Genomic DNA, 12,705 nt, shown 5'->3' with positions numbered 1-12,705 from the left:
CAAAAAGATGAGGCGTCAGCGGGAAGTCAAACTGGGACAAGAACCAGGTTTGGTAGGCAGTGGGTAGGAGGAACAGTGATTGTCTGGTGCTCAGCTCACAGACAGAGCATTGCTGGTATTTGGAGAGTGAACAGGAATTATGTGGGTCTACCCCAGGGGCCATTAGACTATGGCCCACCAGTCGAATCTAACTCTCTGCTTGTTTCTTAAAAGAAAATGTTATTGGAACATTTTATGGCTATGCTTATTTATTTATGTGATATCTATGGCTGCTCCTGCATTGAGTAATTACAGCAAAAACCATGAGGCCTACAAAGCCTAAACTATGTCCTCTCTGGCCTTGACAGAAAATGTTTGCCAACCCCTAGTCTAGACTATAAACCAGGGCCTTTGAGAAAGAAAAATCTGTAAGTAGCGAAAATTTATCTAAATTAAAATTTAAAAAGATCTTTGCTGCCTCTCACCCCTCTCTGTATTTTTTTAATTTACTTTTCCAAAAGATATTGGAATTTGATCTCTATCCTGAACTTCTGCCTTAAATAGAATAGAATATATCAGTTATTTTGGAAGTCTACTGTAACAGAAAGTTACTTTGTTTGGTAGTAAATAATATAAGAATACTGGTGTTTTGCAAGTCATTATGAAATATCATATATTTCTCTCATTTGACATACCCACCTTCTTTCACATGACTTCAGTGATGTTAAAGATGTGTACTATGTGTTTTGAAAACCTTGGTTTGAATCAAAGGTTTGTTATTTAGGAAAAGTTCCACCTTCTAAAGGCTTGAAAACCATTGCCAGTTTCTTGTTCCTTGTGTCTCTGTTCAAGTAAATCCCATAACTCCAAACTTCTAAACTTTTGTGAATAGCAGGTCTGACTCATGAATGATGTATAAATTATAGCCATGGACCAGTAAGATTTCTCAGCTTTACGTAGGCTATCATGGTGTTACATATTGTGGTTTTGGATTTCTAAACTCCATAGTAGTTGACAACCCAAACAATTCAAGTTCTATTTGCCCTTATGGAATGCTTTTTTTTAATGCAATTTTTTTTCTTCCACTTTCTGCTCCTTTTAGAACTGTGCCTTATTAAAAGCTTTACTTTTAAATATGAGTAGTCAGGATTTCTTAATGCCACCTTGTACTTTACGGAAATGGTTATTTTTGTCTAAATAACATCTTACCGCTGAAGACAGATGAGTAGCTTGTTCTTGTAATGGTGCTAACAGAGAGAAGCAGTTTGGAATTTCACCTGTTGCCACTGACAGTGTCAATTAATGGTAAGACTGAAGGTTCCCAAATGCCAGGCCTTGGGAGTGGTCATTCGCTCTATGAGCAAAGAAGACTGTGTAATGCCATCTTACAAGCATGCTGCACCTGAAGGAGGATTTGATTTTATCGTTTGCATTGCTCTCCTAACAGCTTATCTTTGTAGCCTCCCATAGAAGAGAGACTAGGGTCTAAGGGCTGGTGCTGGAAAGCAAAAACTAATATGACATGAATCTAAGTCTCTGTCCAACCCGTGAGAGTCTGTAGTCGTTCCTGGACAAGAAATTAAGTCAGTGTCAAGCCTAAACAGAAGACTATATTTCAATCATGAATTCTTGGTTTGAGAAAAGTGTAGGAGGGTTATTAGAACTTTTAAAGGTTCTGTTTGCGCAAAACTGCTGGCAGTGGTAAAGACAGGTGATTTTCTTTTGTCTTTTTTTTTTCCCTAAGACTTAGAATGAATTAGAATGAAATACAAGATACCAAACCTATGTGGCCATGACTCCCTGGCCATCTTTGAGCTGGAAAAATTGTCCGTAAAGTCTACTCCCTGTAGTGAACTCTCAGACCAAGAATCAGTTGTTGGACCTTAGAAGTCTCTCAGCATACACAGTAATATAGTAATGACTTTGACCTTCTCCTTCCCCAGTCTTAATCAATTATACCTTAAAGAAGAAGAATACTTTTAAGTTAAATATATATATATATATATATATATATATATACACACATACACAAAATAACACTTAATTTTAAGCTTTTCCTCTTTCAAACTAAAAGAGTCTTTTAAATGATCGGGGCCACAGTGGGGTGGAGGTGGGGGGCGGTACACAAATGAGTAAACCAACCTGCCTGACCTGCTCTCTTGTTTTTAAGTATCCAGTAATATGATCATTTTGCAATAAATAACTGAACCTACACCTCTGGGAAATTCTGGGTCTCTGCTTCTTTAATTGTGGCTACTTTGTTCAGATGTGAGGCAGTGCCATTCCAGCCAAAGAAACCTGATCAAATTTCCTTCCTTCCCATCTTATTTGTATTCTTTATGAAAAGCCCCAGCAGTTGTTTGAAACAAGTCTGGCCTCTGGTTAAAGTTTAAACTAGTAGTGAGATCCATCTCAAATGGAGTGTTTGTGACACTTTTTGCTGCTCCTGGCCTAGGGTACTAAGAGTATTAGACCCCAGAAGCAGCCAATTTTGTAGTGCCTTTTAATACACAAAATTGTATTAACATCAACATGGATACAGATGGATGCACTGCAATAAACTGTAACCACTTGAGAAAAGCCTTTATTGACTCTCAAGTAAATAATGCACATTTTAAAGGATCTAAATATGCATTTACATAATGTGCTATAATTTTTTATTGTGTCAACTACTCACACACACACATCCATAAGAGATGTTTTTCTCCGTCAAAAATTTGGACTCATACCATTTTTTGTGCATTGCATTAGCACCATGCCAGATTCACAATGGTAGTTTCTCTTCTCTAGGACCTGAGCTGACCATCTCAAAATACAGTTAGTGAATTTTGCTGATTGAATAATTGGTTGGTTAATTTAACCCCAGTGACACTTTCTAAAATAATTTGTGACCACTTGTTCGAAAACTTAGGCACACTAAAAACATCTAATCCAAGATAAAAGAGAAATGAAATAAAGAAGAAGGAAAACCAGATTTAGACATGGCTAGAATCTTAAATCTGAGCTTTAGAGCAATGGAAAAGCCCAATGCAGTCTCATTGTTTAGGGAAAGAATGCTACGAGAAGGTTATCCAGAGAATTCACATGTATTTAATAGTACTCCCTCATGGCGCATGTGATAAAGAATCCGCCTGCAATGCTGGAGACACGAGTTCAGTCCCTGGATCGGGGAGATCCCCTTGAGAAGGGAATGGCAACGCACTCCAGTATTCTTGCCTGGAGAATTCCATGGACAGAGGAGCCCAGTGGGCTACAGTCCATGGGGTCGCAGAGTTGGGGACATGACTAAGCGACTAACACACACACATACACACACAACATACTTTGTGATGTGTGTAACACAACTGTTTTCTGTTTGAAGAAATGAAAGCACAGGATCTTGAATGATTTATATCCTGTTCCAGTGAACTAGTGGCTGAAGCAGACATCCAAGGCATGAGAAAATAGGGGTTGTGAAGAATGACCCTTTGAAATGCAGACTCAGCCGGTGTCTAGTTTGAATCTACAGGCTAAATGATTTCCTGGTATTAATTAAGAATTAATTGATTCTTATAAATCAACCATTATAGAGTTAACTCCATATAGTACCATGTGTTTTCAGGTTTGTGTTACAATAAACTGTATGACACAAGGAAAAGGGGAATAATTTTTTTTTTAGTAACATGTAACAAAGAAACTAAGGTCTACATTTTAGTTGTTAATGGTTTTCTTTTACATGTTTATCAAAAACAAGAACAACAGCAACAGAAAGGGCAAGGGTGTTGATTAAACAATTAAGGGAGGAATTTCATGGTCCCGTTAAATTATTTCCTCTCTATCAGGTTTCTTTAACTTTTATCTGTCCAGTCTTTGCTCAAGTAAATTTCTCCCTTGGACAGCATTCTCTGCTGGCCACCACAATTTCATAATCTCACAACCATTCATCACTTTCCACTTGAGCACCTGAAGCATTGCCACTTTATTATTAAGGTCTGTTTCCTGTAGGCTCTTCACAATGGAGGTGCCACCTTTGTGTTTGACATGCTGCAAAAGTTGAGTGTATCATTTCATTGTGGTCAGTACATTCCCAGCCTCATTTGGGAATGTGGCATTCCATCTCTAACTAGAAACTACTTGGTCAAATACAGGCCACTGGGTAAAAGTTTCTTTCTACCAGCAAAGACGAGCATACCATATTAGATGAAAAAATTCCTTGGGTTCTTTAAAGCCTTTTGCTTCGTAAGAGATGGCTAGAGCCATTTAACTTTCTAGCTGCAGATTTTAACTCAGAGATTATAACGGATTCCAAGATTTATCGTCCAGTGTATTAAGTCCTGGGCTTCCCAGGTGGTGCTAATGGTAAAGAACCTGCCTGCCAATGCAGGAGACATAAGAGAACACAGGTTTGATCCCTGAGTTGGGAAGATCCCCTGGAGGAGGACATGGCAACCCACTCCAGTATTCTTGCCTGGAAAATCCCATGGACAAAGGAGCCTGGCAGACTACAGTCCACAGGTTCTCAAAGAGTCGGACATGACAGAAGCGACTGAGCACACATTAACTCCTACGTTTTACCAGTTTTTCTATATGCTCCATGGCTCTTTGCCAGGAAATTTTTTTTAAGTTTATATTTATTTGTATGGCCACTTTATTAATTTCTGATCGTTCATTGTACCATCAGCAGATATTTACTGAGTGCCAGACACTGTTCTGGGGATATGACAATGAATCCATCAAATGGATGGAGAAACTGTTTACTAAGATGGTGAAGAGAGAAGAGCCACTACGAATTGGTTTTATTCAAGATGCCCTCAGTTGTAGGACTGAAGACAACTTTGTGTCATTTCAGTGTTGTATCCCAAGCCCATAGTAAGAGCCTAGGAATATTTTTGGATAGATTAAAGGTTGCGTGAATGAAGGAATCTTATCAAATCATCTGCACGGTATGGACTGTTGCTCCCATTCCAAAATCCTGTTTCTACTCTTGAAAAACTACAGTGCCACTCAAAACCTCAGAGTTCTTGCCACTCCCAATTATTAGTCAGCAAATGCCCCAGTCCTACAGATACAGTAGAGAACAAAGAACCCGTGTCCAGGGATCAATAGAGATGCATCCTTTTTTGACAGTCCTCAGCCTTACTGATCAAATGGTGGTAAGAAGTGTGGCCAGTCTTGCTTACTTGCTCTTCAGTTTTATTGAGTCATTCTCAATGTTAGGAAAGCCTTACTTTCCAAATATTTGGGTATTCGTTTGTTTTCTTTTTGCAGGGGCTCCTTGAGTTTAAAGATTTAAACTGCAAAAAGTAAGGAAAAATAAATGCTCTCATCTGCTTCTACTTGGGAGATGTCTCTCGGGCCCTCTTCGGGAGATGAGAGCTGCCATGTTGGCATTATTTGGTTTGTGTCTTCAGCCCACATGCTCTTCTTACCCTCCAGCAGGCTTTACCAATCACCCTTCCACATCAAGGGCAGGAGTCTTCCAAGGCAAAATTATTAAGCACTTCATGTACAGTTTTTTAGCCTAACATAACATTCTTCCTATATCAGTGAAACTCAATATATAGGTTCAGATATAAGGGAGTGATAGTTGTCTGAGTCTTTCATCAGTTTGTATGAGCAGAGGGCCAGCAGTTTAGCAGGGGTCACTGCCTATCTCTTCTGCCTGTGGGTTCCCCTGCTCTAACATCTCCGCATTTCAGAGTTTGGCTTTGAAACCTTCCATGTAAAGTGAGGCACCCAAATTGCCTGGGTTCATTAAGTGATCATTTACTACAGACTTCAAAAAAATTTCATCCTGAATTAGTCCCTAGAAATTTCCTTGAAAGGGGTATAAGAGCTTTAACAATGAATTATTGTCTATGGAATGCTCAGCATGAAAGGGGATCCATATGTGCAAACTAGAATTTGTCATATGTAATGTCAGTTAAATCAGGTCTAATCTACCAAATACATTTTTTATTGCCTGCTTCATTAAAAAGGCTCTTAAGGTAATGAATAATCTTCAGCTTCACCAAGGATTATTAATGCCTTTATAACTCATGTCCACTGAAAATAGAAAGACAGCTTGAAACTCTACCCTAATCTAACCTCCATGTTTGTCTTAGAGCTTTAAGGAAGAAAATCTATCAGACCTCTCCAGTATTAAATGCTGTCACAGGAGCAGTTACTGCGAATTGAGTCAGGAGAAGAAATTTTAAGAGGAAGTTGAATCTGGTTTAAATGCTGTGGCCAAGCAAGTCTTTCTTTGTTAACCGTGATGCTTTGTTTTCCCACAGCAAGTCCACATGCGACACCATCGACTCTTCATTTTCCGACGTCACCCATCATCCAGCAGCCCGGGCCTTACTTCTCTCACCCAGCCATCCGCTATCACCCTCAGGAGACGCTGAAAGAGTTTGTCCAACTTGTCTGCCCTGATGCTGGTCAGCAGGCTGGACAGGTGGGGTTCCTCAATGTAAGGAAAATTCTCTTTTTTTTTTCTCAATTTCTTTAGAAATATTAACCAAATGTAAAAATAACAAGGGGAGACCTTGTGACCATGTGACGTGGTGTTCCAATGTTGTGCTGACTGACTACAGGCAAATGTCATATTTATTCTAGATTGTGGGAAAGTTAACTTACTCTAAGAGGGATTGGCCAGGATTTAAAAACAGTGTTTGTGTTAACTTCTCAACTGTCAAGTTTATGGATATAAATCATCTCAAGGGTGAACTGTATAACCTTCTAAGGTCTGTGGGCAGATAATTCCACCTCCTGCACACTAACCAAGGGCTCACACAGTTAACAAAATAGAAAGACCAAATAATTTTAAATAATGATTTTGAGTGGTAGGGGGAGGAGGGGGCACAGATGTTTCAGATCAACCAAGTTGATATTTTTTAAAAATAGTCTTCTAACACTTTACATCAAGTTGACCAGTACTTGAACTCAAGATGCTCAAAGTAGTTTATTATAGTTTGCTATTTCTGCAAGTAGTTATCTTTCCCACTTATCTTTGTATAAAGCTAAACAGTCTTCAATAGATTTGAATGAAGATTTAATTTTTTTCTCAAATAAGCTAAATCACAAACTGAAACAATATTCCTAATGTAAAAGTGATTTTTTTTAAACTTTTTGTTTTGTATGGGACATCAGTTCAGCTCAGTTCAGTCGCTCAGTCATGTCTGACTCTTTGCGACCCCATGAATCGCAGCACGCCAGGCCTCCCTGTCCATCACCAACTCCCGGAGTTTACTCAAACTCATATCCATCGAGTCGGTGATGCCATCCAGCCATCTCACCCTCTGTCATCCCCTTCTCCTGCTTCCCCCAATCCCTCCCAGCACTGGGACACAGCCGATTAGCAATGTTATGATAGTTTCAGGTGAGCAGCAAAGGGACTCAGCCATACATATACATTATCCATTCTCCATCAGACTCCCCTCCCATTTTTTAAAAATCACAAATTTTGTTTCAAATGTAGAACCAGATGTTTACAATGGATAGCTATATCCCAAGGCCAGTAATAATAAATTGGAAATAATGAACAACATAAAGCCAAATGTAATTTTCCTTTTATTCTAGTAACTACACATGAAGCCACAGATGAATCATAATTATGATTGCCTAATTTAGAATATCTTATCACACCATTCTATCACTGATTTTCTTGCTTGAAGAAATACCTGATTCTGCATATCTGAGGCAGAAAAGGCAGCTTTGACTAATGTCTGGTGATGTGTTAGCAGATACATTTCTGTCTAGACAACAAATCAATATGGAGCCTTTTTTCTTTTTGCTTGTGTATTCATTTGCTTGGCTTATTCTAAAACATTCACTTATGGACTTTTAGCCCACTCAGAAATAACACACAGGCAAGTTTGTTGGCAGGAAAGCACAACATTCTGACTGTCAGATGAGATTGTCTTTGAGGAACAATACTAAATATACAAGTGAATGTTGATGAGGGAGTGAGACTTCCTCTGCAGAATTATTAAGCTTAAACTTAAAAGCCTGGGACAGCAGCATCTCCTTCAACTGAATTTTGATTCAGGACTAGAGCTGAAATAGGAGCTGTTATTGCTGAGTGAACGATGTCACTGAAGACTGGAGGCAGAAAGGCCACTTGGGAAGCCATGAAACGACTGAAGTGATCACCAGCATCAAGCATCTGACTTTCAGATTTCTATAACTTCTTTTTTAACAGTCCTGACATCATCCTATATAACTGTCAAATGCCCAGTTTTGCATTTTGATCAAAATTTTATAGGGTTTAAGGCAGGTCTCTTCATGGGACTATGTGGACAAACTTGAAAATAAATGGATTTTATTGCTTTCTTCAGAAGAAAACATTTCTTTTGTTAAAGAGCTGTTACTTGGTTGTTCTAACATCAGGCAGCCAAATAAATATGACTCTTATGGCATATGCTTATATAATTTAAATCAAAATTAGAAGTGATATTTTTCCTTAGCAGAATTTTGACGGCTGAATTCTAAAGTTTCTGTGCCTGATGTTATACAATATGTGAAAGCAATTTTTTATGTTCACTTAACATATTTATTAAATGTTATATAATATCAACTTTGAAGAGTGAAAATAAAATATTTTTTTAATCTCAAATGCATATTTAGGAAACTTCATTATATCTGTATAAATAGGCATGATGGAATAATTCTGCATTCTATAAAACACTTATAAATTAAATTAATATTTAATAATCATGAGAATGATGACAAAGGTCACAGTTAGTACTGAATCAAAGCATTTCTGGCACAAGTTGGCAGGTCATTTCATAGAATCAGATGCAAAGAAGGTCAAAGTAATTCAAGAGATAAGTTTAGGATACATGGAGCATGTATGCCTAAGACTGTACTTTTGTGGAATGTCTTAAGAACAACCTACAATTCGTCATCCATATGCTCTTATGGAAGAATTCAAGCAGCTAGAATACTTAGTAATTTGCATAAAATGCGCCTGACGCCTAACAAACCCTTTGTTTTCAGAAGCAGCTAATGGTTCCTGTCTGTGTCTTCTTTTTCCCGTGCATGTTTTGTTCTGTTCCCACCCCGGCAGCCCAACGGGAGTAGCCAAGGCAAAGTGCACAACCCATTCCTTCCCACCCCCATGTTGCCACCACCACCGCCACCACCGATGGCCAGGCCTGTGCCCCTGCCGGTGCCAGACACAAAGCCTCCGACCACGTCAACAGAAGGAGGCGCAGCCTCCCCCACCTCACCAAGTAAGTATGGCTGAGACAAGGCGCCGGTCACTTACAAAGCTCTGTGCACTTGAATCCACATCTCAGCCTGGCCCCTCACTGCATAGGCTTTAGTGAAAGGCACGATCCCCAGTGATGGTTGTAGCATGAGTTCGCAGAACCAAGACCAGATCAAAGCAGATACAACTCTAGGGTACCACCAACTATACCAAGTGTGAAAATGACTGGGTGTTTGGGTGGATGAAATGGTATAACTACATGCCCAGGACTGATAGTCAAAATATGAATTATTTGGTGTTGCATATTATTTGAGTGGCTTTGAATGCTATCCTCATGATCATCAAACAGCATCTACCTGTATGAATCTTATTAGCAAAAATTCCTCATACTTCGGTAGAGCCCTGCCTTCCAGTAACTTACAATCCAAGAGAAATGCATTTGATGAGCTACAAAGGCTAGGTACCTCATCCATCAAATAGAAAAATAAGTTTAGATCAAAGTAACCAATTCAAAGGTGTGTACATTGAACATTCACCAACAATAAGAGCCTGGCAGAAGATCAGAGCTAGTAGCCATGGCAGTTGCCTAGCTAAGATTGGCAGAGGGAGGAGATGGAAGATGGAATTGGAAGGAAAGAGAAAAGAACTCTTGGCTCTTCTCTGAGTACTCTGGGAGGGGTGATCAAACAATATAGGATTACTTGATAAACTAGAGAGAGAACAACTCTCCTGGTATTTCCTGATATTTTAAAGATGACAATGGAATAGAAATAGGTTGAACACATAAATTTGGCTTTTATTATACCTGAAATAATGACAGGAAGAGTGGTGGCTGCAGGCAGAGTTCCCAGGTAATGGAGTCTCCTAGTCTTGCTAGGGGTTGTGATGACCACCTTCTCTAAAGCACTACAGGGGGATCAAGGCATAGGAAAGAATGGGAACTGTGACAGTGACCCCAAAGAGAGGAGGTCTTCAAGGAAGTGAAGCTGGACACCAGGCATCTATTGAGGAAGAGGTGAGCATAGACCAGGAAAGAAGCAGTAAGATCAAGAACTGGAGCAGCAGCTGTGGAAATTGAATGGAAGAAAGCCTAAGAAGAGCTGTTTTCCAGACATAAGCTTTAGGCTTGGACAGCCATTTGGATGAGTATAGTGAAGGACGATTCAAATCTCTCAGTGTTGGGGACAGTGTGGTATTGAGTACAGGAAGGCCAAAGTGAAAAAATGAGCCTCTGTTGATCCTGTGTTCATTGTACTTAATATGGAGGATACTGCTTTCAAATATCTAGAGCCCCTCATGGGTATGGGTGAGATTCAGGTTATCTAGTGTGTATTCATTTTGATAATGCATGCAGAAGTGAGTGCCATTGTGCATGGATTCTGGTTTTATAGCAAAAAGAGAGTCTAGAGGAAATTCTGGGCAGGCTTACTTCTCTTGGTAAGAAGTGGTTCAACAAATGAGAAAACCCTGAGTGTCCAATGACATAGGAAGCAAACTAGGCTTGCTGTAAGGATCTTGGAAGCTCAGTTCAGAAAAGAAGCTTCTGAGAAGTAGAAGCTTATAGGTGAGTCCTACTGATTGTGTATTCATGTAACATCTTCAAACTAGTCAGAGAATAACCATCCTCAAACTCTATTAAAATAATCTAGTCACTGGGGATATTGACTTACACATTGGCAACTACATGCTTATTGTGCTGTTGTACCACTTAGGCATATTGTACCACTTTTCTGTTCTCTCTATGTACAGGACATTGACTGAACTCTCAAAAAACCTTATTTAATATTCTTCTTATTCTACATAGACTAAGTCTAAAGGATAAGGGCTCAACCCCCCCACCTTTCACATCGGTAGCTATATTTCTCTTCCAGTCCCAAGTTTCCTCATTTGTCGAATGTGGGCAGTAATCCCCAGCTGGGCAAGGTTATGTGAAATCAGCCACAGTAAGCACCACACCACCACCAAATAAATTGGAGAATTATATTATCTCCCAGGGGCTTATCTGTTGGCTCAGGCAGTAAAGAATCTGCCTGCCATGCAGGAGACCCGGGTTTGATCCCCGGGGTCGGGAAGATCCCCTGGAGAAGGGAATGGCAACCCACTCCAGTATTCTTGCCTGGAGAATCCCATGGACAGAGGAGTCTGGTTGGCTATAGTCCATGGGGTGGCACAGAGTCAGACACACAACTGAGTGACTAACACTTCACTTTCATTTCATTATTTACCAAAACTCTTGACTAGTGGAAGCCTCCCAGTCTAGGCTAATGAAGAAAGGTATCTGTAGGACATTTAGAAGCTACTTAACCCCTCAATCAAATTGGCACCTTTGAGTCTCTTCCCTGGGCTTCATTCCATGGATTGAATCTAATGCCTTGTGTGAGAACATACCCTCTGTCCTCTTGTGCCTCTTAAGCCTCAAGCATTCACTTAACATGATGGGAAGAGGTGTGGAGGAGGCCTTGGCAGATCCCGGTTCATTAGCACTGGGTTTAGAGATTTTTAGAAAAAGAATTTCAGGAAAGGGGAACCAAAGTTTGATATTTACATAATAACTTTATACCTACTTTTTGAATCCTAGGATTCTAGGAATGTAGACAAAACCAAGTGTTCTACTGATGGCATAGAAAGGTTTTTACCATCATAAATTTTAGCCCTTGTTTCTGGTCTTTCCTGGGGTTTGCTGAATTCACAGTAATATGTTATTTCAGAGCAATATATCAGCTATCTTCTACTTTATTTTTAAGACAGTGATAGCCTGGGAAACCTGTAATTTATAGTATAGGAGAAGCCTCTCAAATTAAAAATCTAAAAGCCCACCGGCCCACACTTGGGAAGACAGCCTTCTTTCATTCATTTATTCATCCTTCATATATTAGGCATCTGTCATGTGCCAAGGACTGTGTTAGCCACTTGGGATACAAAGATGAGTCACCCCTTCTGCAGAGAAACTCGGGGTTTGTTGTGGGAGACAGCTGGGGTACAGGCAGCTCACCCAGACAGCAGCGGGACAGAGGTGTACATCGGCACCACGCGAGGACTTGGGAGGGAGTTGGGTCCAGGTGTGGGGCCTCAGGTGAGATTTTTTGGGAGGGAGTGACTTCTTAGCTAGTTCAGGGTAGCATTCTGACGTTTTAAGCCTGAGGGAGAAGGTAGAACTTCTCCTCAGAAACCCACTTGTGGATGGAAGGAGGGGGTGTCTGAAATTGGATTACCACTGGATAAAAATTTAGAGCAGAAGTATCATTTCATTAATTCTGTGCTTTCTTAGAAATTACAACCACAGGGTGGTTGGATACTGTTTATCTTTGTCAGTTTGTTAGAGCTCAACTTCAGCAAGAAGAAACATCACGACAGGGTATTAAGTACAGATGTTCAGCATCCCAACAGTATATCTGATATTGAGTCTTTTTCAAAACCACTAATTGTATAACCTGGGACAGTCTTTTCTACTGAGAGGTTTAAGATGATTTGTGATAAAATAAGGTTTTAAAAAGGAAAGTAGGGATCACCTATACTGACAACTCTTCTGGGCCTGGACTCCCGTGTCTGTT

At 39.8% G+C, this 12,705-nt stretch overlaps 1 protein-coding gene across 3 annotated transcripts in view; it reads left to right on the top strand.

Annotated features, from left to right (window-relative positions):
- Positions 1-12,705, top strand: part of NFIA (nuclear factor I A) — a 402,591-nt gene that overhangs the window by 332,385 nt on the left and 57,501 nt on the right. For all 3 annotated transcript variants that reach the window (XM_061121733.1, XM_061121734.1, XM_061121732.1), the window contains exons 8-9: positions 6,234-6,412; positions 9,011-9,176. In XM_061121733.1, the coding sequence (XP_060977716.1) occupies positions 6,234-6,412; positions 9,011-9,176 (345 nt within the window). The remainder of the gene's footprint in view (positions 1-6,233; positions 6,413-9,010; positions 9,177-12,705) is intronic.

Source organism: Dama dama, chromosome 20, assembly GCF_033118175.1.
Source record: "Dama dama isolate Ldn47 chromosome 20, ASM3311817v1, whole genome shotgun sequence".
Classification (NCBI taxonomy): Eukaryota; Metazoa; Chordata; class Mammalia; order Artiodactyla; family Cervidae; genus Dama; species Dama dama.
Note: the sequence above shows the minus strand (reverse complement) of the source record. Positions and strands in the feature narration are given on the sequence as shown.